The sequence below is a fragment of the Cervus elaphus genome, chromosome 13 (genome assembly GCF_910594005.1).
Source record: "Cervus elaphus chromosome 13, mCerEla1.1, whole genome shotgun sequence".
Classification (NCBI taxonomy): Eukaryota; Metazoa; Chordata; class Mammalia; order Artiodactyla; family Cervidae; genus Cervus; species Cervus elaphus.
In genome coordinates, this window is record NC_057827.1 from 49,780,696 (window position 1) to 49,807,735 (window position 27,040).

The 27,040-nt window shown below is 39.5% G+C and overlaps 1 protein-coding gene across 4 annotated transcripts in view; it reads right to left on the reverse strand.

Annotated features, from left to right (window-relative positions):
- The window catches only part of SLC25A21 (solute carrier family 25 member 21), a 504,647-nt gene that overhangs the window by 196,670 nt on the left and 280,937 nt on the right, over positions 1 to 27,040 (reverse strand). For all 4 annotated transcript variants that reach the window (XM_043922333.1, XM_043922334.1, XM_043922335.1 and 1 more), the window contains exon 2: positions 13,323 to 13,371. In XM_043922333.1, the coding sequence (XP_043778268.1) occupies positions 13,323 to 13,371 (49 nt within the window). The remainder of the gene's footprint in view (positions 1 to 13,322; positions 13,372 to 27,040) is intronic.

Consider the following 27,040-nt stretch of genomic DNA (forward strand, 5'->3'; position numbering starts at 1 on the left):
CCACTTTGTTTCTCCCCGAGTACCTACGGGGTCAACAACTGCAAATGAATATTGCAATTCGATTCTAAAACTTTGTTTTTATTGGCTTTTGGGGGCAAGAATTTTTTTTTTCACAATTTATGAAAACACAATGTAGCCAGTAAGTTATAATGTGAATGTGAGCTTCAAACTTTGCATAGTCATTAGGCTAATCATTAGTCATTTGCGGCTGACAAGGAGGGTTATAGTTTGACACCTGGCAAAAATCAAGCAGATTTCGGAGAATTTGGAGCTGGGAAATGAGATGGAAAAAACACCCTCTTTTTCCCTAGGAGGTCCCATGAAGTAACGTTTGCAAACCTCTTTTCTCCCCATAGAAGTGAACTGCCCATGATTCAGGGCTCTGATGTCTCTCCATCTCTGACTGTTGGACCCCCACCCCGCCAAGAGCCTTGTAAGCACTGGCCAAAGAATCCGCCTCCGAGGGTTCCCAGAAGTGAACCTCTGGGAGTTACGAGAAAGAGATAAATAACTTCTCAACCTGATGCTTAAGCAACAAGAGACCACCAGAAAGTTTCAGTGTCAATTCTGAAAATATTTTTTGAAACATCATAGAGTCATGGGAGAAAGGAGTTTTAGAATGACAGAATCCTTAGTTCCTAACATCTCCATAAAATTCCAGGTTTTCTTCTGTCCACTATCTAGCACCATTTTCTTTTGTGTAATGTGATCAAAATAGCGAACCCTGAGTTTGTCTTTTCTGACCTCCGACCTCTCACAGGTGTTCTGGCTCATTTCCTGAGAGTTATGTTTGATTTGGGAATGCTTCCTTCTTTTCTCCTGTTCCCTTGTTACAGTTTGAAACCTGGAACACACGCATACAAGACCCCGACTATCTCCCTGTGCTACCCAAAAACACTCTTAAATGTTCTCTCAGAACTTGGCAAGCATCTGGACAGGGACAGTTTTCTCACACTCTGGGAAATCAAAATGTAAAACAACAGTTCTTTTCCAATTTTTCAACCTGAGGATAAATTTCGAGGTCATTTCTTTTTCTTTATTCTTTTCCTATTTAACCTAAAAGTTTCTCTGTTTTTTTTACTAAAAAGAAGTCAAATAAATAATCTACTCAAATTTTCAGTATGTATTAATAACAAGGAAGCAGAAGCGCTAATGTGAGATCCTTAGGACCAAGCATAGCAAAAGGCCAAAACTTATTCCAAGATTATTACTTCAGAAGCAATGATTAACATTTTCTTAATACATCTTTCTCTTCCTCTCCCTCTTCCTCCACCCTCCCCTTCCCCTTCCCTGCCTCTTTCAGATTCCAGGAGAAGAGACTAGAAAATATTACTTTTGGAAGTCATGCCTAATTTTTGTTTTGAAATGAAGCTAGCGCCTTGCTTGACACTACTGCTCTATTAATCCTGGTTGCTTTAAAAAAGAAAAAGCTTAAGGTACCTAGCAAATCCTGATAGAAAAGAGATTTCTATATTTTTTTAATTCAAGAAGAGGTATGCCAATTTACTGAGCAATGCAATAATCTCTCCCTACTCCATCTGGCATTATTCATTAGAAATAAGCAAAACAAAAAAACTAGCCTCTTGAGCGGTGCAAGTAAAAATATGATATTGTCTGCACTAAAAACGTTTCCTTAAGGAGTGTCCAGGCTGGCCTCTAGAAGCCCACCCATCACTAGCATCATTCTCACCAATCCTGTCATCACCCGTGAGAGTCCTTTTTCTACTCTAGTGGGTGGGGTCATCCCTGCATTGGAAAGGAAAAAAGACCCTTGGACCTTGGCAGAGAAGAATGGACAGGACTGAGGGAGACACAGCTATCTTGGGTCTAGATGAAACCTTCTCAGTGTCAAGAGTAGTAAAGGAGCAGCTGGTGCAGAGGTCCTGGAAAATTCACTGACACAGAGTGAATATACGAAAATCATTTTTAACTCTCTGTGGTATAAAGCTATAAACCACAAGTTGAGCACTGCAGAAAATACAGCATATGCTGTATAAAATGCCCAGGTTACGTGGCCAAAAGAAACATGTGAATTCCATAAAGTATGTGAATTGCCCTTGTGTGAAGCTTGGCTCATGATTGGAGCAAAAGACAGGTTTAGTGTTTTTGTTTGTTTTATTTTTCCAAATATATAATTTAAAAATATACATGCATCAATTTTTAAACTACCTTCATTCAATAAGTACTTATCAAGCACCTACTTTGTGCCAACACTCTTCTAGACACTGCATGCATACATCAGTAAGCAAAAGAAGGTCTCAGCCTACATTCCAAGGGAGCTGGACAGTTAACAAGTACACACAGAAATCAACATGATGAGATCAGAAGACTAGAGCAAAGATAAATGTGGTAATGAGAGCGAGAGAAACACAGAGGCCACTTCAGATGAGGTGGCCAGGGAGGACTCTCAGTGGAGATGACAAGTGAGCCAAGGTCTGAAGGCTGAGATGGAGCCAGTCGTTTCAGGAGAAGGGATAGCAGGCACACGGGTTCTGAGACATGAGAAAGCTTGGCATGTTCAAGGAATAGAGAAATCCCACTGCTGGACATGTACTAAGATCATGCAACACTTAGCCCTGAAGACGTGACTTTGGAAACATAGAATATCAGACTAGAAGAAGCCTCCGAGATCATTTAGGGGAATAGCCTTAATTTCCAGGTAAGAAATCAAGTCCCAGAGCATTCCATTGACTCCAGCTGCTCGAGCCAATAGCGTTGAACTAGAATGCTGGGCTCCTGCATTCATCTTCCTGCTTGATTAGATGTCTCTCTGAGCTAATGTTAATCACATTCTTGCTTGACACTTAAAGCCTGTCTACAGAGGATCATTTCTGCTAATCTATCCTTTTAGGATGAAAATGGGTCAGAATTCTAACCAGTTCCCACTTTAGGACATCTCAAAAGAAAAATTTTTTTAGGTATATTGGTTACTTTTCAGAATTTAAAAGGACACAAGTATAGAAATTTAAATTCTAAAGACTCCTTTTCCTTGAGACTTCAGCAGTACTCAATTAGATCTGATAGACATTTGCCATATTGTATCTTTTTTTTTTAAAAAAAGAGAGATGCATTTCCCAGATAGAGTTTGATTACCAAAAACTGAGGATATTCAGCTTAATTTTGGATTGTTTTTCCTATAAAAGTATGTAACTTATTCAGTTCTCAAAACTGGAGAAAATATTATTCAATAACCCCCAAATGGGAAAATTTTATTCTGTAGGAACTTGGCCCAGACTATGTAGAGTTGTATCCAGAGAATATACAGCTCTATTTATCATCTTGCAAACTTCTTCATTATGTCAAAACTAAATCTCAGCTGCGCCCTGACTGCAAAGGAAAAGCAATACAGGCTATTTTAGCCATCCCAATAAGAATATTTTGAGAATTAATCGATTTCCCAGGAATGTTTAAACAATTTTATCAATTTTTGGTTAAGGTTCACAGTTCTGATATTACATTATCAGCCTTGAATTTAAGTTTGTCTCAAGAAATTTTTGATTTTTTTTTTTAATTCTTGGAAAGGAAAACCAATCTTCCAGCATGTCCACAACAACCACAGTTTTCAACTGCGCTACAACCCCAACATTTCTGATGTCATTCTTCATTCCCATTATACGCTCAACTCAAGAGGAGCTTTCCCACGGGCAGGTCCCCAGGTTCCAAGGGTCAGCTCACAGTTGTGCTTTCTCTTCTCAAGCAGCTTCTTTCTCAATGCTTTCAGGGTTCTTTTGTGATATAGGAAGAGCCCGAGTAAGTAACTCAAGTATTTTCTGCATGACACACGACTTTTAAGGGATATTGCAGCCCTCTATGACAGACTATAGATGCAGGTGAGGCGCAAACACCCCTAATAAGACAATTTTATTTTCACTGGTGATGTTGCTTAGGGTTTAACTAGAAATCATTTAAAATAAGTGCTATAGTCAAATAAACAGCAAACATTCTGAATTTTTACTGTACTTCTTGAATTTAGAGTTAGAGCTTTTCTCAAATAGCCTTTGGATAGCTACTGAAAATAGACATGGCTATTAGTTCCAAATTCTCTCTTTCCCCCAAAACCTGTGCTTAAAATAGATGATAGAGAAAAGTTTATGAATGCAATTTTTAAAAATACTTAAAATACACCATTTGTTTTTTAAATCAAAATAATCCCAAATCAGTTTATTTTAATCCTATACTTTATGCTCATATTATATTCTAATAATCTAAGATGGGAATCTAAGCCATGTTTAAGGCAATGTCTCATTATAGGGGAACCTGTCATAGGTATTGGCTAAATAAGTAGATTAATGAAGTTGCTGAAAATTTTAAAGTGATTGGGATAAAACCCTGGATGGGGACTAAGGAGTGGGATGGGGGAGGTGAACAGAGGAAACAGTCATCATGCTGACACTCACTTTAGAAGCAATTCACTTTCCCATGACAAAGATAAGAAAGTCATTTAAGAATAATTTACCTTTCAGCTTAAAAAAAAAAGGATGTCTGGAAAAGCCCATTGACAGGCATGAAGAATCCATAGGTGCTTTGCCTCATCCTCTTTGGGCTCCTCATAGAAGGAGAAGCCTTTGCAAATAAGCAGAAAGAAGACAGAAGTGTCAAAATAGAACACACCTTACATCTTAGCTAAGGGAGAATCTTCTAACTAAGCCCATGTCATCAGTTGAGGAATAATAGCTACTGTACTTTAAACAAATACCAAATCTGTATTTTAAAATTTTTAGACAAAAACGTAAATTAAGGAGAAACAACATTTTACAAAGTTTCCACAATGTGAGTCATAAAAACAGCATGCTTCTCTGGGGAGTGATTTAAAAAAGACTTCCATTTACAAAATAGATAAAAGAAAAGAAATTAGAAACAATATTTCAAGATTATGAAATGAATTACAGTGGATTTAACCTAGTAGAACTTTGTTATTTTATGTAGGAGGAACTGGCTGGATTTAAAAATATATATATATATTTATTATTAAAATATATTTATATTTATTATATATATATATTTATTTGGTTTCACCAGGTCTTTATGTGGCATGCAGGGTCTAGATCCCGGACCAGGGATCAAACCCTGGCCCCTTGCATTGGGAGTGTGGACTCATCCCCTAGGGAATTCCCGTGGATTATTTTTTTTAAAGAAAGGATTTGTTTCCCTTATCAATAAATCTGAAAAATAATTTTAGCCTATCGTAGCAAGATTATTCTGCATAAGATCTTTGAGACAAATTTTTTTCTTCAATGCTTCAGAGCAACAGGTCCTTAGACAGCCTCTCTTTCTGTCTACTCTTCATTATTACTGGGCTGCTGGAGAAATGATGAAAACTGTCCAGTAGCAACAAAGGCCCACATGCATGTGGCATTCACTATGGATTAGGAAACTCTTGCAACCAACCCAGCCAATGGCTTGGATTTATGTTCAGTGGAAAGGATTGCTGAACGTGAGGGAGGGGCAAAACTGTTTACTGTGGGCCCTCCTGAGTTTTCCACAGTGTAGATAAATGTGCTTATGGGGCTCCTTGTTTCCCAAAGAGAGGCAGAACATTGTCAAAGTAAAAAATCCCAGGAGTAATATTAATGAAATTTCTTCATGGGGTTACAGCCTCTCATCCCCCAACCTTCTGTCTTTCTCAAGAAATCCACACCTTCTAGAACATCAGGTAGCATTCCTACCAGTGCACAAAATAGGACTATTTTCTCTTGTTTTAGGGTCAAGCTTAAGCTTAGATTATATTAGTCTTTTTAATTAAATCACTATGCAAATGTGGGACCTTTTTAAGTGTGTCTGAACTCACTGGCAATGACAAATTTAACTTGTAATAAAGAAATTAGGTGGGGGCAAATGGCATTTTAAAGCATTTATTCACTTAACACATATTCACCGCAGCCCTATGATATGCCAAGGAGAGCATAATTAATTGTCACCTCTACCCATTCCAAATATATTATCCATCCTGTGCACAGTTTTTATTTGATTATGTCAATAAATAAAATCTCAAAGGATGACTGCATGGAAAAAATGACATGCTGCATCAATGTGAATCTGTGGCGTGCCCACCACCCAGGACTTTCTGGCTTTGGCTCAGTAAGTACAGAAAGACATTTCAATTAAATAAAACAAATCCCAGAGAAATCCTGATATACTCATGCAACTTCAAAAGCAAAGTTGAAGTTACACTCACAACGCCTTTCGGGAATTCTGTAACCATTTTGTGCTATTATAAGTTGCCATTGATTGATTTAGCTAAAGGACAAAGACGAAACAAAAATAGAGTTTATAAAAATGTGGTTCTACTCCTTGCTTGCTTTACTTCAGACACATTCTCTCCATGGTTAGAAACAAGCCATGACAGTGGTCTAGCCCCAGATTTCTATGCATGGTGAGAAATCAGGCAGAACCATGGTCTAACCCTGAATGTGATCTTAATGTTTTATACCACGGACAAATCATTAACATATGGAAATAACCCTCTCAGCTGCTCTATAATTGTTTTTAGACCTATAGACTCTACTGCCTCGACTTTATACTCCATCTTGAATTTTTTGCACTGTTCTCTCCCAATTATAAAAGGATTTTCTTTTCTTTTCTTCCTTTCTTTTTTTTTTTTTTAAAGGATCTATTGGGGAGGAAAAAAATTTCGTTCCTTGTTTCCACCCTGCTGTTCTGTTGGCCTCAGTGGCTGCTCAATGTCCCCTCTCCAACCTCTAAATTAAGTAATCATTTTCAAGTTCACTGCTGTGCTCCCCTCCCCCTGTAAAGGAAGGCTGTGGATGGTCCCCAGCCCAGTCCCTCGCTCTCTGCTGGGCTCCCCACAAAGCAGCCTCTCACCAGAGCCTGTCCTCAGATTTCTCTTTTTAATAAAGTTTATGGTGGGCTTACACCTCTAAATCATTTTTACTCATCAGGGCCGACTCACCTTCCCTCTGTAACAACCGACACTCACTCCCCTCCCATCACCTGGCACTGATTTTTTGCCCCTGTAACCTCTCTCAGTAGGACAGAGTGTGTTTTCTCTGGCTGGAGATAATATATTCCCATATCACTCTCACAAACCACAGAATGAGCTCCGCAAGGAAACTGCCCTTCCACTTCCCGTCATTGCTAACAAAGCAGTTTACAGAAATAAAACCAATGAGAACCACAGGTTAATGGAGATAGTTAACATACACACACAAAAAGAATTCTTTACATGAAGACTTTTTTTTACAGAATTGCCTGTAGGGTATTCAGCCATGGTTCCCAAAGGCTGACCCAGTGACCAGTCAGGCTTAAGATTCACCCAGGAGGGTGTTAAACATAAATATCCATAGGCCCCACCCCCAGAGTTTCGGATTCAGTGGGTCTGAGGTTTGGGAGCCTCAGAGAGAGACAGAATCTAAATCAATCTCAGCAGCTTGAGTAAAAGCCCCATAAGCACATATATAACAACACATGAATGCCAAATTTTCAAGCCATGTGAGGCCTTAGAATTCACACAGTGATTAATACGTTTGAGGAGAAGTATGATAAGACTTCTCAGTGCAAGTTAAGTCCTGACGTGAGGAAGATGAAAGCCAAGGTGTGTATCGGCCTGTCCACTCACCAGCAGCCTGTACCTGTGCCTGTGCAATAAACGATGAGGACGCCACCTCACCCCTACTTCTCCCCGCCTTCCCCAGCACACCCCAAAAGATGTGCTGCACATCTCTTTGACAGGACATGTTTGCAAAGATTAGTCTTTATAGGATGGCCAATTCAGTTCATTTGCAACTGATTTATGTCCCATTCAAAAATGAAACAAAACAAAAACGATGAAAAATGACTCTGGGCAAAATAGAATGAACACCTCAGTAATTCTGTCTTCCTGAAGCACAATGAGCCATTTCCCTTCCTGGGAATAAACGTGTGAAGGGGATGTAAGCTAAAACCCCCATGGAGTGTAACTTCGATAAATCTGTGGGGTTTTGAATATCACTCTTTCCACACCAGTACAGACCATCACATGTGTATGTAGTAAAATTCCCTCCCACCTAGGATCTTGCTTATTTGCAACTGTCAACCTATTTTAAGCAAGGGTATTTTTCTTACTAAGGAACCACTAGACCACCTCTCTTTCCCCATAAAGAAGTCCTTTCCCCACTGCACTCTAGGCTTGTGCTGCCTAATACCATAACCACTAACCATACGTGGCTACTGAGGATTTGAAATGTGACTGTCAATAAGTAGATGTATTCTAAGTGTAAAACAGGCACCAGATTTCAAGGGCTGAGTATAAGAAAAAAGAATACAAAACATTTTAATAATTTTTCCAGAAACTAATATATTGCTATGACAATGTTTTAGATATATGAGGTCAAATAAAATATAGTCAGATGAGATATATTGTTAAAATTAATTTTATAAAATATTTCTTTTTACTTTTAAAAATATAGCTTTTAGAATGCATTTTATTTCAAGTAGCCAGTGCTGTCCTAGGTGAAGTCCAAGACATTACTTTTCATCTCAAAGCTTGTCACCCGTCCTCCACTGGTACCTTCAGAGCCATGTGCGGGTTTACTCCACCCACCTCTCATCTTGACATACCCCCTGGAAACCCTCTCATCTCACTGTTACCCGGTCCCACCTCCAAAACTCCACCACAAGCTTGAAAGGTTTTGCCCACCATCCTTATCAAGTAATCTCTCCCTTTTTATTTCAACAGATTCTTATTTCCCACATCTCTTTCATGAAGTCATCAGTTTTTCAATGAAGAAAACACAGTTGCATATTATTCACTTCTAGACATTCCAGTTTGGCCACAGAACTCATAGGGCTCTTATTTCTGATTGTTTCCCAACACTCATTTATTCATTTGTTCAACAGCATTCACTGGGCCCCTCCTAGAGGCCAGGCAACTGTGCGTGCCGTGGGGGTTACCTAAAGATGTCAGTGCACAGACCCAAGGTGATATGCAGAGTAACATCAACAGGAAGTCATAGATAAAACTGATGCTCTCCTGTCCTCAGACCCAGGGGGACTCTCTACTTGCAAACACCCTTCTGAGGAAGGATTTAAATGCAGTGCTCATGTAACATAAGTCTTCCAACTTGGAAACCTGAAACCTCCTGACTCCATATTAAACACTTCCCCTCTCTCACACTTTGTATTCTCCCTAGTGTTTCCCTGACTACCTTATAAACTCCATTTGTCTTTGCAGTTCCCGTTTCCTTTGCTGACACAGTATTAAACACCATGCTTTCATATAAATAAATATACATATATGCATGACTGTGTGCTAAGTTGCTTCAGTCATGTTTGACTCTTTGCGACCCTATGGACAGTAGCCCGCCAGGCTCCTCTGTCCATGGGATTCTCCAGGCAAGAATACTGGAGTGGGTTGCCATACCCTCCTCCAGGGGAACTTTCCAACCCAGGGATAGAACCCACATCTCTTATGTCTCCTGCACCACTAGCACCACCTGGGAAGCCCCATATACACAAATATGTATGTTATATATAAGACTGTGTATATGTATAGTCATTTATTTTGTACAATAAGGTAGGTACTATTACTGTTTCTATTTGAAGATATGAAAAACTGAGGCACAGGGAAGTAACTGATGTTACATGGATAATAAAGAAGCAGAATTTAAACCCAGGCAGCCTAACTCTAGAGCCAGATTTCTTAGATACTAGGTAATCCTGTCTCAGAGGGAATACAAACACACACCAAGGAGCATGTAAGCTTGAAGCTGGTGAGGCCATCTGGTGCCAAGTGAGAAAAACCACACCAAAAATGAAGCCCATGTAGGAAAAGGAAAGCTCAAGGAAAAGAGGGAGAGACAGAGACTGAGAGACAATATGAGAAATGTATGAGATAGTACTGATTATTTTATTTTATTGATATAAATCTCAAGGATAAGAAGCCAGAAGCTAAACTACCTTTAGTCTTCCTAGTTATACAAGTAAATAGTCATTTGTAGCTATGGGTTCTTAACTGGAAGTCCAACAACAATTGTACACAAAGTTCTTCCTATAAAAACAGAACTATGAAACAATGTACATGCATATCTCTGAGTAGAATCTCAAAGGAGACCTTGATTCTATCTAACTGCTGTGCTTACAACATCTTAGCCAAATCTCCTCTGCCAGATCAGGTGGGGACACTTACAATAAGGTTGTTTTCATGTGATAGCCTATGCTCACATTAGGTCTATCCCTAGAGCTACAGTACACTTACGAGGAGGGAAATAAGTTATTTCTCATATAAAGCTGAGTGCTACAGTGCCTAAAATCTTTCTATAAAGGATTTATTAGTTACAATTTCTAATCATCTTTCAAAGTGCAAAGTGTGTTTCTGTTAAACATAACAGAATTGAAAATACATGCTTGCAACCTAAGGGTCCATCAATGGATGACTGGACAGTGGATGGAGAAAATGTAATACATCATACACACACACACACACACACACACACAAATAGAATACTACACAGCCATAAAAAAGGAAACTGCCACTTGCAACAACACAGCTGGAATTTGAGAACATTAGGCTAGGTGAAACAAATCAGGCAGGGATAGACAAATGCTATATGATCTCACTTATATGTGGAACCTGAAAAAGAAAAAATCAAACTTATAGATGCTGAGTATAACATTGGTAGTTGCCAGAGCCTGGGGGTGGGGGTTGAGGAAAATGGATGAAGATAGTCAAAAGGTATAAACTTCTAGTTATAAGATAAGTCCTAAAAAAAAAAAAAAAAAATAAGATAAGTCCTGTGGATATAATATATGATTAGTAACACTATATTGTACATTTGAAAGATGCTAAGAGTAGATCTTAAAAGTTCTCATCACAATAAAAAGAAAATTGTGACTATGTGTGGTAATGGATGTTAACTAGACTTATTGTGATTATTTTGCAAAATATACAAACTTTGGATCATTATGTACACCTGAAACTAATACGTCAATTACATCTCGATTTAAAAAAAGAAAATGCGTGTTTATGTCAGTTCTTTCTCCAAATCCCACTAAAACGACCGTGTGTCAGTTCTGAATGTTTGTCTTCAGACCATTTCTCACTCTTCCCTTGTCCTCTGCTCTGTTATCCAGAGGGACCACCTTCCGCTGGGCTGAGCCTCCCAGGCTTCCGTAGGTTCAGCATCTAGGAGCACTGATAGGAGACAGCAGAGAGAAGAGAGAAGCCAGAGGATCTTCCCTCTCCCTGCCTGCCTCAGACAGGGAATCCGGCAGTGGTTGGGGCTCCTCTGAGACCAGCTACCACTAGACAGGTGTACTCCGGTTCTCCAGCTATCGCCGAGTAGTCCTGACCCTTGGGCTTAGGTCACAGTACCACCTCTCCCGTCCCTCCAGCCAGGGGTAACAGAATCAGTAATTTACAGAGTGAAAAAAAAAAAAAATGAAAAAAAATTCCTGTGAAGAAAGAACTTGGAAATATATTTTTAGAATCTGCTATCTTTCATTCGACAAAGAAAAGGATTGGGTACAAACAGAACCCAAAAAGAAAGAACTAGACTTATTGATTCTGCCACATCTCAGACGGTAAAGCATCTGCCTACAATGCGGGAGACCCAGGTTCGATCCCTGGGTCAGGAAGATCCCCTGGAGAAGGAAATGGCAACCCACTCCAGTACTCTTGCCTGAAAAATCCCATGGACGGAGGAGCCTGTTAGGCTGCAGTCCATGGGGTCGCAAAGAGTTGGACACGACTGAGCGACTTCACTCACAACACATGAGATGTTGGGGAAAATGAGGCCTTTCCACACTCAGATTAATTCACTGTACCATTCTTCAAGCAATAATATCCTATGAGAGGTAAAAACAGCCCACAAAAAAACTGAAGCCACGAGGTTTGGCCTGGTGTACCCCATGCCCACTTTGACAATGCTTGCAACAACTTAGAACCCAATGCCCTTGACTATAATCAAGGAAAGTAACCTGGTAAAATCACTAATGCTCTGTGGTTTCATGTTTTATCCTTTAGACTTTACAGTCTGTCTTATTCAGAAGCATAGTCACCTCCTGTACAATATAACAGTGACGATTTCAGCAATAATTTAGTCTGTCCTGTGCCTCTCTCTCACCTGCGTGTTAGTGCCCCGCTGACACATGCTCGTGGTGTGGGGCGGGGCGGGGGGAGGAATTAGGTTTAGATGAGGTCATGGGGGACCCCATGATGATGAAATTGTGTTGTTATAAGAAGAAAGACATGAGAGTTTCCTTTCTCCATCACCAAGAAAGGATACAGCAAGAAGGTGACTGTCTACAAATCAGGAAGAGGGTTCTCACCAAGAATCAAATTGACTGGCACCTTGATCTTGAGCTTTCCAACCTCCAGAACAGCCTCCAGTTTATGTAATTTTGTTATAGGTGCAAAAGCTGACTGTGAAAGAGCCCACATTCTTTTCTTGTCTATCTCTATCAGAAATGTAATATTATTTGCATGTCACAGACACCTTCCCTTACTTTCAGCCACCAGCCTAGATTCTGTTGCCTCTTTAGGTAAATTAAGCAACACGTCCATTCAGTGACCAGCTTGACTCATCAAGCATTCCCTAACTGTGGTCATAAGGGTTTGCTTGACCATCACTGTTGGATGGTACTTCTGCTATTAAGCTCCACCTTAGGCATATTGTTGGGTTTGACACAATGCAAATAAATGGAAACTTTCACTACAGTTTCAGAGCTTTTAATTTGAAAAAATAGAGGTTTTTTTTTTAGTAATTTTTAGTAATTTAGTCACAGATTTAACTTTAAAAAAAATGCTCCAAATCATATTAAAACCCACAAGATTTTGCTTTCTCTTGGTAAACAGACTTAATACATTGCCCTGATTTGTATCTCCCTTTAAGAGCAAATGCATTTTCCAGGAAATACGGCACTCTGCACTGGCAAACAGATGTAGGAATAAATTCTTTAAGTACCATTTAAGAAGTTTACTTGAAATTTTGGAGTTTCACACCAAAATGCTAACTATTAAATAGCAATCTGCTATATGCAATGCCGAGTGGAAGTCAGACATGTATATGTGTGTATCCTGACAGGAGTTGAGTTTTTACATCATTTTGATAAATTTCCTTTGCTCACCAGTTAAGTCACAAATCATACCTTATGGTTGTCATGTGAAGGCAGTAAAATATTATATACCTTCAGATGACCTCTATCGAGAAATGTTTTTCACTGCTCACATTTTATCTGTCAAATAGTATTTTCTTTAAGAAGTAAATACAAATGCCATTATTGGGAGAAGCTACCGGCCTAGGACAAGTTCTAGCATTTAGTGTTCTGACAGATCTTAATTTGGATATCAGCCAAAGTCAATAAAACTTGTTCATGCAGAACCTTACCTGGTTTTCACCACATCGAGAGGGTGCATCAGGCAAATTTCTACAAGACCTGAAAGATGATAAAGAAAAGTCCAATAAACACTTATGCAAAGACTGGTTCCTATTTTCTTGACCCTATTGGTTTCTCAAGTATGAAGATTCAAATAAAACACTTGGAACTTTGGACATGACAGGTAATGGAGACTAATAGCAAAAGGCTAAAGTACAACAAAATTTTATTTCAATGAGAGTAAGATATGTGACTACTTTTTTTAAAAAATGGAGTATAATTGCTTTACAATGTTGTCTTAATTTCTACTGTACAACAGTGTAAGTCAATTATATGTATACATATATCCCTTCCTCTTGAGCCTTCCTCCAGGTCATCACAGAGCATTGAGCTACATTTTTATAAGTGCTCTGGCACAAGCAGGGATTTTAAATAGAGGAGTGATGCTAACTTCTATGAATATGTGCTCCCATCAATCTGATCATCTGTCCAGGAACGCTTCCACTGCTCCCAATCACATTTATTAACATGCCAACACATGAGTGGTGATGCTCCAATCCCCTCCCCTTTGGTAAATACACCATCTCTCTCATCACAGCATGGAAGCTCTGGTGTTCCAAGCACCTCTAAGTCTGAAAAGCCAATGCCCAACTAGAAGAAGAGCACAAACACTATCATGCAAGGATTAACTGTGAATGGTGAAATAACAGTTTCTTCAGTGTTCAAGTCCCTGAGCTTTTCCTTCTTTCTGGAATGTTGTCCTCCAGTCAGGATACACACATATACACTTCCGAGAATCCTACTTACCCCAGATCTCAATTTGGGCAATTATTTTCCCAGAAATCCTGAGGCAGAGACTGTTAGTTGTCCGCTAGCATTCATCCTCTTTCTCTTCCTGGTTGCCCCGAATAAATACATCATTTCCCAGCCTCACTTGCTGCTAGATCACCACGTGACCAAGTTCTGGCCCATGGGAATGTAAGTGAAAGTGGTTTGAGCAATTTCTAGGAAGTCTTTTAAAGTTACAGAGACTGCTCCTTCCCTCTCTTTTCCTACTTCCTTCTGGTGGAATGTGGACCTAGGGCAGGAGAAGTCGCCTTGCACAATGAGGTGATTTGGGGCCTGGAGGTCACACATAGTACAGTAACAAGACAGAAGTAGATCTGACATTATGGAGTTCTGGTCTACCTTGAGACATTCATGTTAAAAATTTTCTATTTCTTTTAAACTATTGCTATTTGGGTTTTGTGCCACTTGTCCTTGAACCTAATTCTAACAGATACAGGTGCCCTTTGATGCGCTCCTGCAGTACCCTGGACTTGTGTTATTACATGGCACTGAAACTGTTTGCTTGTCCAAACGCTCCATAAGGACAGAGATTCCACCTGCCTTATTCACCTTTACAACCCCACCACTTTGCACAGTAGCTGGCACTCAGTAAGCTCAATAAAATTTGTTGAATAAATAAGACTAATTAGGGTTCCTGCACATGCCATCATGCCAGTTAATTCTCCAAATGAATTCTTGAATTGGTAGCTGCTTATTCTAGATTTGTTTCATTAGTTTGAGCATCATAAAAATAAGTAAGGATAGAGAAATATGGTAAATATTGGTAAATATGACATGAAATAAAGCACAGGAAGGACTTGAATGAAGAATTGCAGTACTGTCGATCATATATACGTATGTTCAGCTGCTATGTGAATGAGAGAAAGCCACCAACGATTCAGCACCTAATAGACTGACAAATGGTTCTTTAGAGAGGAGTGCATGCAGGGTACTGTGCTAGGTGCTGGGACATAGCCTAATGTATAGTTAAGGGTGCCTGAAAGAATGAGGCTTTCAAAGGTGGGTACAGAAGTGACACTGAGAACAACCTTACATGTAAAGGGAAAACAGTAAGCAGAGAACAGCAATATGCATAAAACTAAGTTTTAGGCCCAGTGATGTAGTGTTGCTATTTATACTGTCAAATGTTGCTATTTATGCTCTGCACCAACTCTGGTTTTGCCTAACGGTTTACTTTTATTGTGAAACTGTCAACTGTCTTCAAGGAACTTTGTCACGTTCTCATAAAATGAATGACAGAAAATACAAATGTTTGCAATTTTTAAAATATATTTATTTGACTGTGCAGGGTCTTAGGTGCAGCATGTGGGATCTAGTTCCATGACCAGAGATTGAACCCAGGCCCTCTGCATTGGGAGTGTGGAGTCTGAGCCACCAGACCACCAGGGCAGCCCCAAACATTTACAATTTTTAAGTAAAATTTTAATTCAGTTGTGGCCTAGATGTGCTTTATAACTGAGATTATTCATAGGATACAAGGCTGATGTCATGAGGTAAAGACCATTTAAAAATGTTAAAGATGTACATGTGTGTGAGTATATATATAGGCTTCTCTTGTGGCTCAGCTGGTAAAGAGTCTGCCTGCAATGAGGGAGACCTGGGTTCAATCTCTGGGTTGGGAAGATCCCCTGGAGAAGGTAAAGGCTACCCACTCCAGTATTCTGACCTGGAGAAGTCCATGGACTATACAGTCCATGGGGTCATAAAGAGTCAGACCCAATTAAGCAACTTTCACTTCACTCACTTCACATATATATTTGTGTGTGTGTGTGTGTATTTCACCTGGAAGCATTTTTTTACAATTCTCACCTACTTGGCCAATAACCACTGGTGGATGACTCAATAGTATTCTTAGAGCTGGGAACAGAAAAATCACATTAAAGGCATCACTTCACAGAAAAGATGTTTTTTTGTTGTTGTTGTTGTTTTTTGGAGATTATAATGCTTACAACAAGAAGTAGAAGACCCACTTTTTATTTTATTTCTTTATTTTTTCCATTTATTTTTATTAGTTGGAGGCTAATTACTTTACAATATTGTAGTGGTTTTTGTCATACATTGACATGAATCAGCCTTGGATTTACATGTATTCCCCATCCTGATCCCCCCTCCCATCTCCCTCTCCACCCGATCCCTCTGCGTCTTCCCAGTGCACCAGGCCCGAGCACTTGTCTCATGCATCCAACCTGGGCTGGTGATCTGTTTCACCCTAGATAATATACATGTTTCGATGCTGTTCTCTTGAAACATCCCACCCTCACCTTCTCCCACAGAGTCCAAAAGTCAGTTCTGTACATCTGTGTCTCTTTTTCTGTTTTGCATATATGGTTATCGTTACCATCTTTCTAAATTCCATATATACGCGTTAGTATACTGTATTGGTCTTTATCTTTCTGGCTTACTTCACTCTGTATAATGGGCTCCAGTTTCATCCATCTCATTAGGACTGATTCAAATGAATTCTTTTAACGGCTGAGTAATAGTCCATAGTGTATATGTACCACAGCTTCCTTATCCATTCGTCTGCTGATGGGCATCTAGGTTGCTTCCGTGTCCTGGCTATTATAAACAATGCTGCAATTAACATTGGGGTGCACGTGTCTCTTTCAGATCTGGTTTCCTCAGTGTGTATGCCCAGAAGTGGGATTGCTGGGTCATATGGCAGTTCTATTTCCAGTTTTAAAAGAAATCTCCACACTGTTCTCCATAGCGGCTGTACTAGTTTGCATTCCCACCAACAGTGTAAGAGGGTTCCCTTTTCTCCACACCCTCTCCAGCATTTATTGCTTGTAGACTTTTGGATAGCAGCCATCCTGACTGGCGTGTAATGGTACCTCATTGTGGTTTTGATTTGCATTTCTCTGATAATGAGTGATGTTGAGCATCTTTTCATGTATTTGTTAGCCATCTGTATGTCTTCTTTGGAGAAATGTCTGTTTAGTTCTTTGGCCCATTTTTTGATTAGGTCATTTATTTTTCTGGAATTGAGCTGCAGGAGTTGCTTGTATATTTTTGAGATTAATCGTTTGTCTGTTGCTTCGGAAGGCCCACTTTTTAAAACCATTCCTTTATAAGCTAAGCCACAGAAAAGAGACAGTGGAGAGTGCAAGACCACACTGATGGACTGATTGTGGGACACAGCACCCCTGCTAACTCCTCACAGGATCCCCAAGTATAGAAAACTAGAATGCTGTGGTCCTCTTGTCATTCCTGTGTCTTCCTTCCTCATCCACCTCTGCCTTCAACCATGACCAGTGCTGCAGTGGGCTTCGGTAGCCTTTTTAGCAATAGGATGGGAGAACTCAGAAGACAAACTAGGTGCCCAAAGGTGGACCTGAATGTAGGTTATTAAAAGATAATGTCAAGTGATCCTTCAGTTCAGGTCTTAATTTTTATTGTAACTACACACAACATTACTATATATTAATCTGTTCTAAGATACATTGTTTGAGAACAGAGTCTTCTAAATTTAATTCCACCTTTTTATTGTTGAGTCAAATCACATTTCCTCTCTCTATAATCCCATGACATATACCAATTCTATTACATTTTACATTATTAATATTATATTACAATTCTACTACATATATCAAGAATAGCATTTATTGTATCATGTTGTGGCCATTAACATGTCTAGTCAAAGCAATAGCTTTTCCAGTAGTCATGTATGGATGGGAGAGTTGGACTATAAAGAAAACTGAGTGCAGAAGAATTAATGCTTTTGAACTGTGGTGTTGGAGAAGACTCTTGAGACTCCCTTGGACTGCAAGGAGATCCAACCAGTCCATCCTAAAGGAGATCAGTCCTGGGTGTTCATTGGAAGGATTGATGTTGAAGTTGGAACTCCAATACTTTGGCCACCTGATGCAAAGAGCTGACTCATTTGAAAAGACTCTGATGCTGGCAAAGATTGAGGGTAGGATGAGAAGGGGACTACAGAGGATGAGATGGTTGGATGGCATCGCTGACTCAATGGACATGAGTATGGGTAAACTCCGGGAGTTGGTGATGTACACAGAGGCCTGGCGTGCTGTGGTTCATGGGGTGACCAAGAGTCGGACACGACTGAGTGACTGAACTGAACTGAAGGCCATTAACATACAGAAATACATAACTGACTCTCCACACTGCTCTTTGCATCCCCATACTGGCCATTGCAATATTCATCTCCAGACACTACAGTCTATATGAATAGTACCTGCTGCACTTATGAAAATGTACAGTCAAATAGAAACCATGAGTTCTTTGAGAAGAGGGCGTATTGAACTTTACAGGCCCATGGAGTAAATCATGCCAAATACATGAAATTCACTCAGGAAGTTCTCTATCTACACTCACTCCCTTGGTGATCTCATTCTAATTCATGGTTTTAATTATCACCTATATTCTAACAACTTGCCCAATACATTTCCAATACAGACTTCTCTTTCAAAGTCTAGACTTAAGTATCTGATTGTCTATTTGGTATCTGTGCTTGGATATCTAACAACTTTCTCAAAATTCACATGTGTAAAATTGAACTCCTTCCCCAACACCCCTATTCAATAAAACAAAATAAAATAAACAAAACAAAAACCAACCTGTTCAACCTTAGAATCACTGTGGACTCCTCTTTCTCTCAAAATTCTCTTCCAATCCATTGGCTCTACTTCAAAACACAAACGGACTTCTACCATCTCTCACTGCCTCTATTGCCTGCACTCTCGACCCTTTTCTAGTTAAGTTATGGTCATCATTTCTCAGCTGATTAACTGCAGCACCTCATTAACAGGTTTCCCTTCATCCACCTTTGACCCCTTCCATCTGTTCTCACCCAACAGCCCGAGTGATCCTTTTTTAAAATGTAAGTCATTTCATGTCATCCCTCTTGTCAGCAATGACTCCCATCTCACTCACGGAAAGGCCATACATAATCCAGGCCTGCACTACTTCCCTCAGCAGCTCTCTCACTATTCTCTCCCTCACTGATCCTACTCTGGCCACAATGGTCTCTGCTGTTTCCCAAACATGCCAAGACTGTCTCAGCTTTCAGCCTTTGTGCTAGCCATCCCCTCTGCCTGGAATGCTCCTCCCTCAGATGCTACGTGGCCAACTTCCTTCACATGGTCACTCAGTAATCTGACCACTCTAATACAGAGGTCTGCTCCTCCCGACGCTGGCATCAAAAAACAAACAAACAAATAAACAAACAAAAAACACTTCTCACACTGCTCTTTTTTTTTTTTTACCAAAGTACTTATCAACTTCTAACATAATACTTTATTTACTTCTTTTTTATATTTATTGCTTCCTGTCTTTTCCAGTAGAATATAAGATTCACCAGAGCAGAGATCTTTGTCTGCATTGTCCACCAATATGCACTAAGTACCTAGAATATGCCTGAAACCTAGTAGTTGCTTGATAAATATTTGTTGACAAAAGAAACGGATTATATAGAATAATAAACTGCCACAATGATGGGACTCCTTTACAACAATATGTAGAAGATGAAGTTTTCAGAGTTTAGCGTACATAAAGGGAACTTCACCCAGTTATTCAAGGAATCCATGATAATGTATAATATAGGAAGTTAGTCTACTGAAACACTCTGAGTTTTTATGTATCCTCTAAGTAGAATGGATTATGCCAAAGATAATTTTGTTAAGTAACTTTTTACGAATCAGAAAACATCTCAACACCCTCATGAAGATGAAAAGGAATAGTGATGCAGAGAGAGAACTGAAGCATTCAAGCATCCCAAGATGTCAGTTACAAGTAAGACCTACGTTTTCCTTCCACCAAAGCCAAAAAATTTTGCATTGTACTATAGCCCTTTCCTTGGCATTTTGAAATAAAACCTAAGTCTTCTATTTTGTCCTCTGAAATTCATAGTACCCTAACCATTACCCTGATTTTCGGTGACATCTTTAACTCTTTAAAAATAAAAGAATTCTTAAAAAAATTTAAAGAAAACCACGAGGGATAAATGGTCTCAAACTGTGCAAATCTGAAATTCAAAAATAGAACAGCTACAGACAGAACTAATATTTTTTCATCTATTCTACTAGTCAAGCAAATCATTACAACATCCTATTTGATAGCCTGCCCAGAAAATGTGGTAGCCCTACTGAATTATAAGCAATGTGAGACTCATAAAGGGAAATCAAATAAATACTTTCCCCTAATAACAGCTAAAGCATACTACCTTTGTGGCAAAGTAAATTAATATTATGCAGACTGAATTGGCTAAATAGGCAATGTAATTTCTCAGGTTTGAAAGATGTTGTTAAAAGTTAAGCTTTGGGGCAAGCCACAGACTTCCTTGAAAATTCTGAGTAAATATTATCATGGAAGTTTACTATTAGTTTGTATTTTTCTAAAGAAACTAACTCCAAGCAATGGTCATTAGCACAAACCTAAAGGGAGTGCACTAACTTCCTTGGCACAAACTTCTTGCTCTCATAAATTTTATTATTTCATTGACTTCAGAATATAGGAAAATATATTTCAGAGTTATAAACATATGCATACATTATACATGAAATCATGGTAGATACAGAATGTACAAGGAAGGAAGAAAATTTGAGGCAGAGCTTAAAAACAAGTAGGTTTTCAAAAATCACACTTTGAATGAAAAGACGGAAAAGCTGAGAATTATTAAACTAATGAAAATCTCACTTGTAAGCAAAGTTTTTACTGAACTCAATTTCAGCTCAATGTAGTATATTTTAAAATTGTTGTTTGCTATTTTAATTCAATGGAAGCTATCACTTTATTTTCTTTACTTGTTATTAAACTTTATATTAGACCCCAAGTAAGCTCCAAGTGCACTTAGGTAAGTGGTTCAATTTTCAGATATGTTGTTGGTCTTTTATGGAAAGTTAACTGCTATATACAGGCTTTAATACAATAAGTAATGCAATGAGAAACACCAGGGGAAAAGTAAACTGTGGATTAGGTTGGCAGATGGTAAAATTCCCCAGTTCAGTCCAGTTAAGTCACTCAGTCTTCTCCAACTCTGTGACCCCATGGACTGCAGCATGCCAGACTTCCCTGTCCATCACCAACTTCCAGAGCTTGCTCAAACTCATGGCCATCGAGTCAGTGATGCCGTCCAACCATCTCATCCTCTGTTGTCTCCTCCTCCCACCTTCAATTCTTCCCAGCATCAGGATCTTTTCTAGTGAGTCAGTTTCTTGCATCAGGTGGCCAAAGTATTAGAGTTTCAGCTTCAGTATCAGTCCTTCCAATGAATATTCAGGACTGATTTCTTTTAGGATGGACTGGTTGAATCTCCTTGCAGTCCAAGGGACTCTCAAGAGTCTTCTCCAACACCACAGTTCAAAAGCATTAATTCTTCAGTGCTCAGCTTTCTTTATAGCCCAACTCTTACATACATACATGACTACTGGAAAAAACATAGCTTTGACTAGATGGACCTTTGTCGGCAAAGTAATGTCTCTGCTTTTTAATATGCTGTCTAGGTTGGTCATAGCTTTTCTTCCAAGGAGCAAGCATCTTTTAATTTCATGGCTGCAGTCACCAACTGCAGTGATTTTGGAGCCCCCAAAAATAAAGTCTGCCACTGTTTCCACTGATTCCCATCTATTTGCCATGAAGTGACTGGACCAGATGCCATGATCTTAGTTTTCTGAATGTTGAGTTTTAAGCCAACTTTTTTACTCTCCTCTTTCACTTTCATCAAGAGGCTCTTTAGTTCTTCTTCACTTTCTGCCATAAGGGTGGTGTCATCTGCATAACTGGGGTTATTAATATTTCTCCTGGCAATCTTGATTCCAGCTTGTGCTTCCTCCAGCCTGGCATTTTGCATGATGTACTCTGTATATAAGTTAAATAAGCAGGGTTACAATATGCAGCCTTGACATACTCCTTTCCTGATTTGGAACAAGTCTGTCTTCCCAAGCCCAGTTCTAACTGTGGCTTCTTGACCTACATACAGATTTCTCAGGAGGCAGGTCAGGTGGTCTGGTACTCCCATCTCTTGAAGAATTTTCCACAGTTTGTTGTGATCCACACAGTCAAAGGCTTTGGTGCAGTCAATAAAGCAGAAGGAGATGTTTTTCTGGAACTCTCTTGCTGTTTCAATGATCCAACTGATGTTGGCAATTTGATCTCTGGTTCCTCTGCCTTTTCTAAATCCAGCTTGAACATCTGGAAGTTCACAGTTCATGTATTGTTAAAGCCTGGCTTGAAGAATTTTGAGCATTACTTTGTTAGCATGTGAGATGAGTGCAATTGTGTTGTAGTTGGAACATTATTTGGGATTGGAATGAAGATGGACCTTTTCCAGTCCTGTGGCCACTGCTGAGTTTTCCAAATTTGCCCGCATATTGGGTGCAGCACTGTCACAGCATCATCTTTCAGGATTTGAAATAGCTCAACTGGAATTCCATCACCTCCACTAGCTTTGTTTGTAGTGATGCTTCCTGAGGCCCACTTGACTTCACATTCCAGGACGTCTGGCTCTAGGTGAGTGATCACACCATTGTGGTTTCTGTGTCATGAAGATCTTTTTTGTATAGCTCTTCTGTGTATTCCTGCCACCTCTACTTAATATCTTCGGCTTCTGTTAGGTCCATACCATTCCAGTCCTTTATTGTGCCCATCTTTCCATGAAATGTTCTCTTGGTATCTCTAATTTTCTTCAAAAGATCTCTCATCTTTCCCATTTTATTGTTTTCCTCTACTTCTTTGCACTGATCACTGAGGAAGGCTTTCTTTTCTCTCCTTGTTATGCTTTGGAACTTTGCATTCAAATGGGTATATCTTTCCATTTCTCCTTTGCCTTTAGCTTCTCTTCTTTTCACAGCTATTCGTAAGACCTCCTCAGACAACCACTTTGCCTTTTTGCATTTCTTTTTCTTGGGGATGATCTTGATCACTGCCTCCTGTACAATGTCATGAACCTCTGTCCATAGTTCTTCAGGCACTCTGTCTATCAGATCTAATCCCTTGAATCTATTTGTCACTTCCACTGTATAATTGTAAGGGATTTGATTTAGGTCATACCTGAATGGTCTAGTGGTTTCCCCTACTTTCTTCAATTTAAGTCTGAACTTTGCAATAAGGAGTTCATGATCTGAGCCACAGTCAGCTCCCAGTCTTGTTTTTGCTGACTGGATAGAGTTTTTCCATCTTTGGCTACAAGGAATATAATCAATATGACTTCAGTATTGACCATCTGGTGATGTCCATGTGTAGAGTCTTCTCTTGTGTTGTTGGAAGAGGGTGTTTGCCATGACCAGTGCATTCTCTTGGACAAACTCTGTTAGCCTTTGCTCTGCTTCATTTTGTACTCCAAGACCAAATTTGTCTATTACTCCAGATATCTCTTGACTTCCTATTTTTGCATTCCAGTCCCCTATGATGAAAATGATATCTTTTTTGGGTGTTAGTTCTAGAAGTTCTTGTAGGTCTTCACAAAATTGTTCAGCTCAGCTTCTTCAGCATTACTGAAGGGGCATAGACTTGGATTACTGTGATATTGAATGGTTTGCCTTGGAAATGAACAGAGATCATTCTGTTGTTTGTGAGATTGCATCCAAGTACTGCATTTTGGACTCTTATGTTGACTATGATGGCTACTCCATTTCTTCCAAGAGATTCTTGCCCACACAGTAGATATAATGGTCATCTGACTAAATTCATCCATTCCAGTCCCTTTTAGTTCACTGATTCCTAAAATGTTGACATTCACTCTTGCCATCTCCTGTTTGACCACTTCCATTTTGCCTTGATTCATGGACCTAAAATTCCAGGTTCCTATGCAATATTGCTCTTTAGAGCATTGGACTTCACTTCTATCACCAGCCACATCCACAACTGGGTATTGTTTTTGCCTTGGCTCTGTCTCTTCATTCTATTTGGAATTATTTCTCAGAAATACCTCAAGAAGTGTATTAAATGCCTCTAAGGGCTTCTCAGGTGGTGCCAGTTGTAAAGAACCCATCTGCCAATGCAGTAGATATAAGAGATGCAGGTTCAATCCCTGGGTTGGGACGATCCCTGGGAGGAGGGCATGGCAACCCACTCCAGTATTTTTGCCTGGATAATCCCATGGACAAAGGAACCTGGCAGGCTACAGTCCATAGGGGTGCAAATAGTCAGACACAACTGAAGTGACTGAGCATACACATACACACAAAATGTCTTTAAAGAGAAGGAAATGTGAAGAGAAACAGACGTATCACTTGTTTCACAGACTGCGTGAGTATATAATATATATACATTTAGGGGAAAGTTGCATTATATTTTGTTTATCCAGAGTGAAAAAATGTTCACGATGACTAGCATTTCAACACTGGAAGTCTATCAACATGCAGAAGGGTAGTTGTAGAAATTAGGACTCCACGCTATCTCTGCTGAGTACCAGGACCTCTCTTTCCACTCAGAAGAGACTTGCCCAATTCTGGGGATTCCTCTATCAGTCACAAAGATGACACATTACTTTAACTCAGAATTTCTTTTTTCTTTAAATTTAAATATATTTGACATATGACACTATGTAAACTTAAGGTGTACAGCATGTTGATTTAATACATTTACATACTATAATTAATATGGTTGCCATTGTAGCAACAATTAGCACTTACATCACATAATTATCCTTTCTTTATAGTGGTTGAAATAATTAAATTCCAGCCTCTTCAAAAGTTTGATAACTTCTACACAGTTGGTCTTCCTTCCTTCTATTATTGAACTGCCTGGAAAGAAAGATCTTTCTATTTGTCACAAGACTCAGCAACAGAGCTTGGGCCCTCCCTGCTCACTCCTCCAGTTCTGGTACTAAAGCTGGCCCTTACCGGCCAGATGCTACACCTTTCTTCCCAACCACGCATACAGTGGCATCATGGTGGTAGCGTGAAACTGGCCATGGTAGGAGTATTTACACTAAGAAAAATGCCAAAAGGTACAAATCAGAGAAGATCCAGTTATTAAACACTTACCAGACCAACGCTGCCCAAATCCAACTACAAAGTCTGTTACCTATATTGCCTAGTCGGTCAGTTGTGTCTGACTTCTTGTGACCCCAGGGACTGCAGCCCGCGAGGCTCCTCAGTCCATGGGATTCTCCAGGCAAGAACACTGGAGTTGGCTGCCATTTCCTTCTCCAGTGTTACCTATATTAGGTTCAAATAATTTTAAAAGTATAGTATATGGAGAGTTTTTAATTACCAGTACTTTAACTCAGAGGCTTCCCTGGTGGCTCAGTGGTAAAGAATCTGCCCGCCAATGCAGGAGACTTGGATTCGATCCCTGGGTTGGGAAGATCCCCTGGAGGAAGAGATGGCAACCCACTCCAATATTCTTGCCTGGGAAACCCCATGGACAGAGAAGCCTGGCGGGTTACAGTCCATGTGGTTGCAAAGACTCGGACATGACTTAGCAACTAAACAACAGCAACAACTTCTTTAACTCTGCTTGTCACAAATTTCCAAGGGTGCCATAAGTCAACCTTTAGCCTATATTCTCTGTTCATGATAATTTAACAATAAAATTATAATCCTACGCCAAAATTTTTAAAGAAATCCTTAGGAATTGATACCCAAGAAAACCAACCAACCCACCAAACTACCAACCACACATGTGATTCACAATGCTGTTTTCCCGATGCTTAGACCACATAGAGATTTGGTAATGAGAGCAACAATCTTCCAGGAAAACAGCTTCCTTCCCCTCCCCTCCTCCAAGGGTATGAGCACCTTAAAAGAGGGGTGGGGGGGCGGAATGTTGCTTTAAAGACAGCTTCGCCTCAGTCACTGGATAGAAGTCTGGAAACAGGAAGAATTAGTACTATTTCTTGCAATCTCATTGCTCATCTTGATAGAGTAAAAGACTTAGAACTGTTAAAATATGTGCCACTATTACCTTAATTAATATATAGCCAAGTGTTTTGCACTTAATCACACTGCTTTAATACTTGCCTTTATGTAATAGCTTTTAATTTTTTATTTGCCAAATGACCTAGAACCACAGCTATAGAAATTGTTAATTTTGAACTGCTATTCCATACCAGTCTTGGTACCATGCTTTTATGAAATCCAGCTTACTGGGATTTATTCTAGATAAATCCTGCTATGTGCTGTGCTTAGTCATTCAGTCATGTCCAACTGTTTGAGAACCCATGGACTGCAGCACGCCACTCTCCTCTGTCCATGGGGATTCTCCAGGCAAGAATACTGGAGTGGGTTGCCATGCCCTTCTCCAGGGAATCTTCCCAACCCAGGGATCAAACCCAGGTCTCCCACACTGCAGGCAGATTTTTTACCATCTGAGCCACCAGGGAAGCCCATGTCCTTTATCAAGGTCTGGCTTACGGGGAACAAAGAAGAAAGCTGATTCATTTTCAGTTATGTAGTCAGCCATACAGTTCAATCACACAGAATTTTCACCAAGTTTGAGTTAAGCTAATCTTTACTTCCACATGAAAAACTTACAAAAATGAAACTGCCCTTCAAGCAAAATAAGTATCAACTGAAAAACAATATTTAGATAACAAAGTGTGAGACATTACACAAACAAGACGGCGGATAGATTTTATAACACAAATATTTAATTGTAATAGCACTGAATATATTACTACTCACAGAAATATAATCTAAATAATAATCAATGTTTGATATCAGTTAATATGCTTAACTTACTAACTCACTAGAAACAATATCTGCCTTCACGGCATCCATCCAAACAAGCACCGTGGTATGTGTCTTTGCTACTGTATAACATTAAACGTGCTTAAACCCAGTTTTCTGGGAGCCAGACAAGTACTTGATCAGGAGGATTTTCATTCATCAAATTTTTCTCAGTGCATACTGTGTTAGTTGTCCTAGCATAGTTCTAGGTATTGGTTCTCTTCTGCTTGCTTCCGTTTTCCATTTTC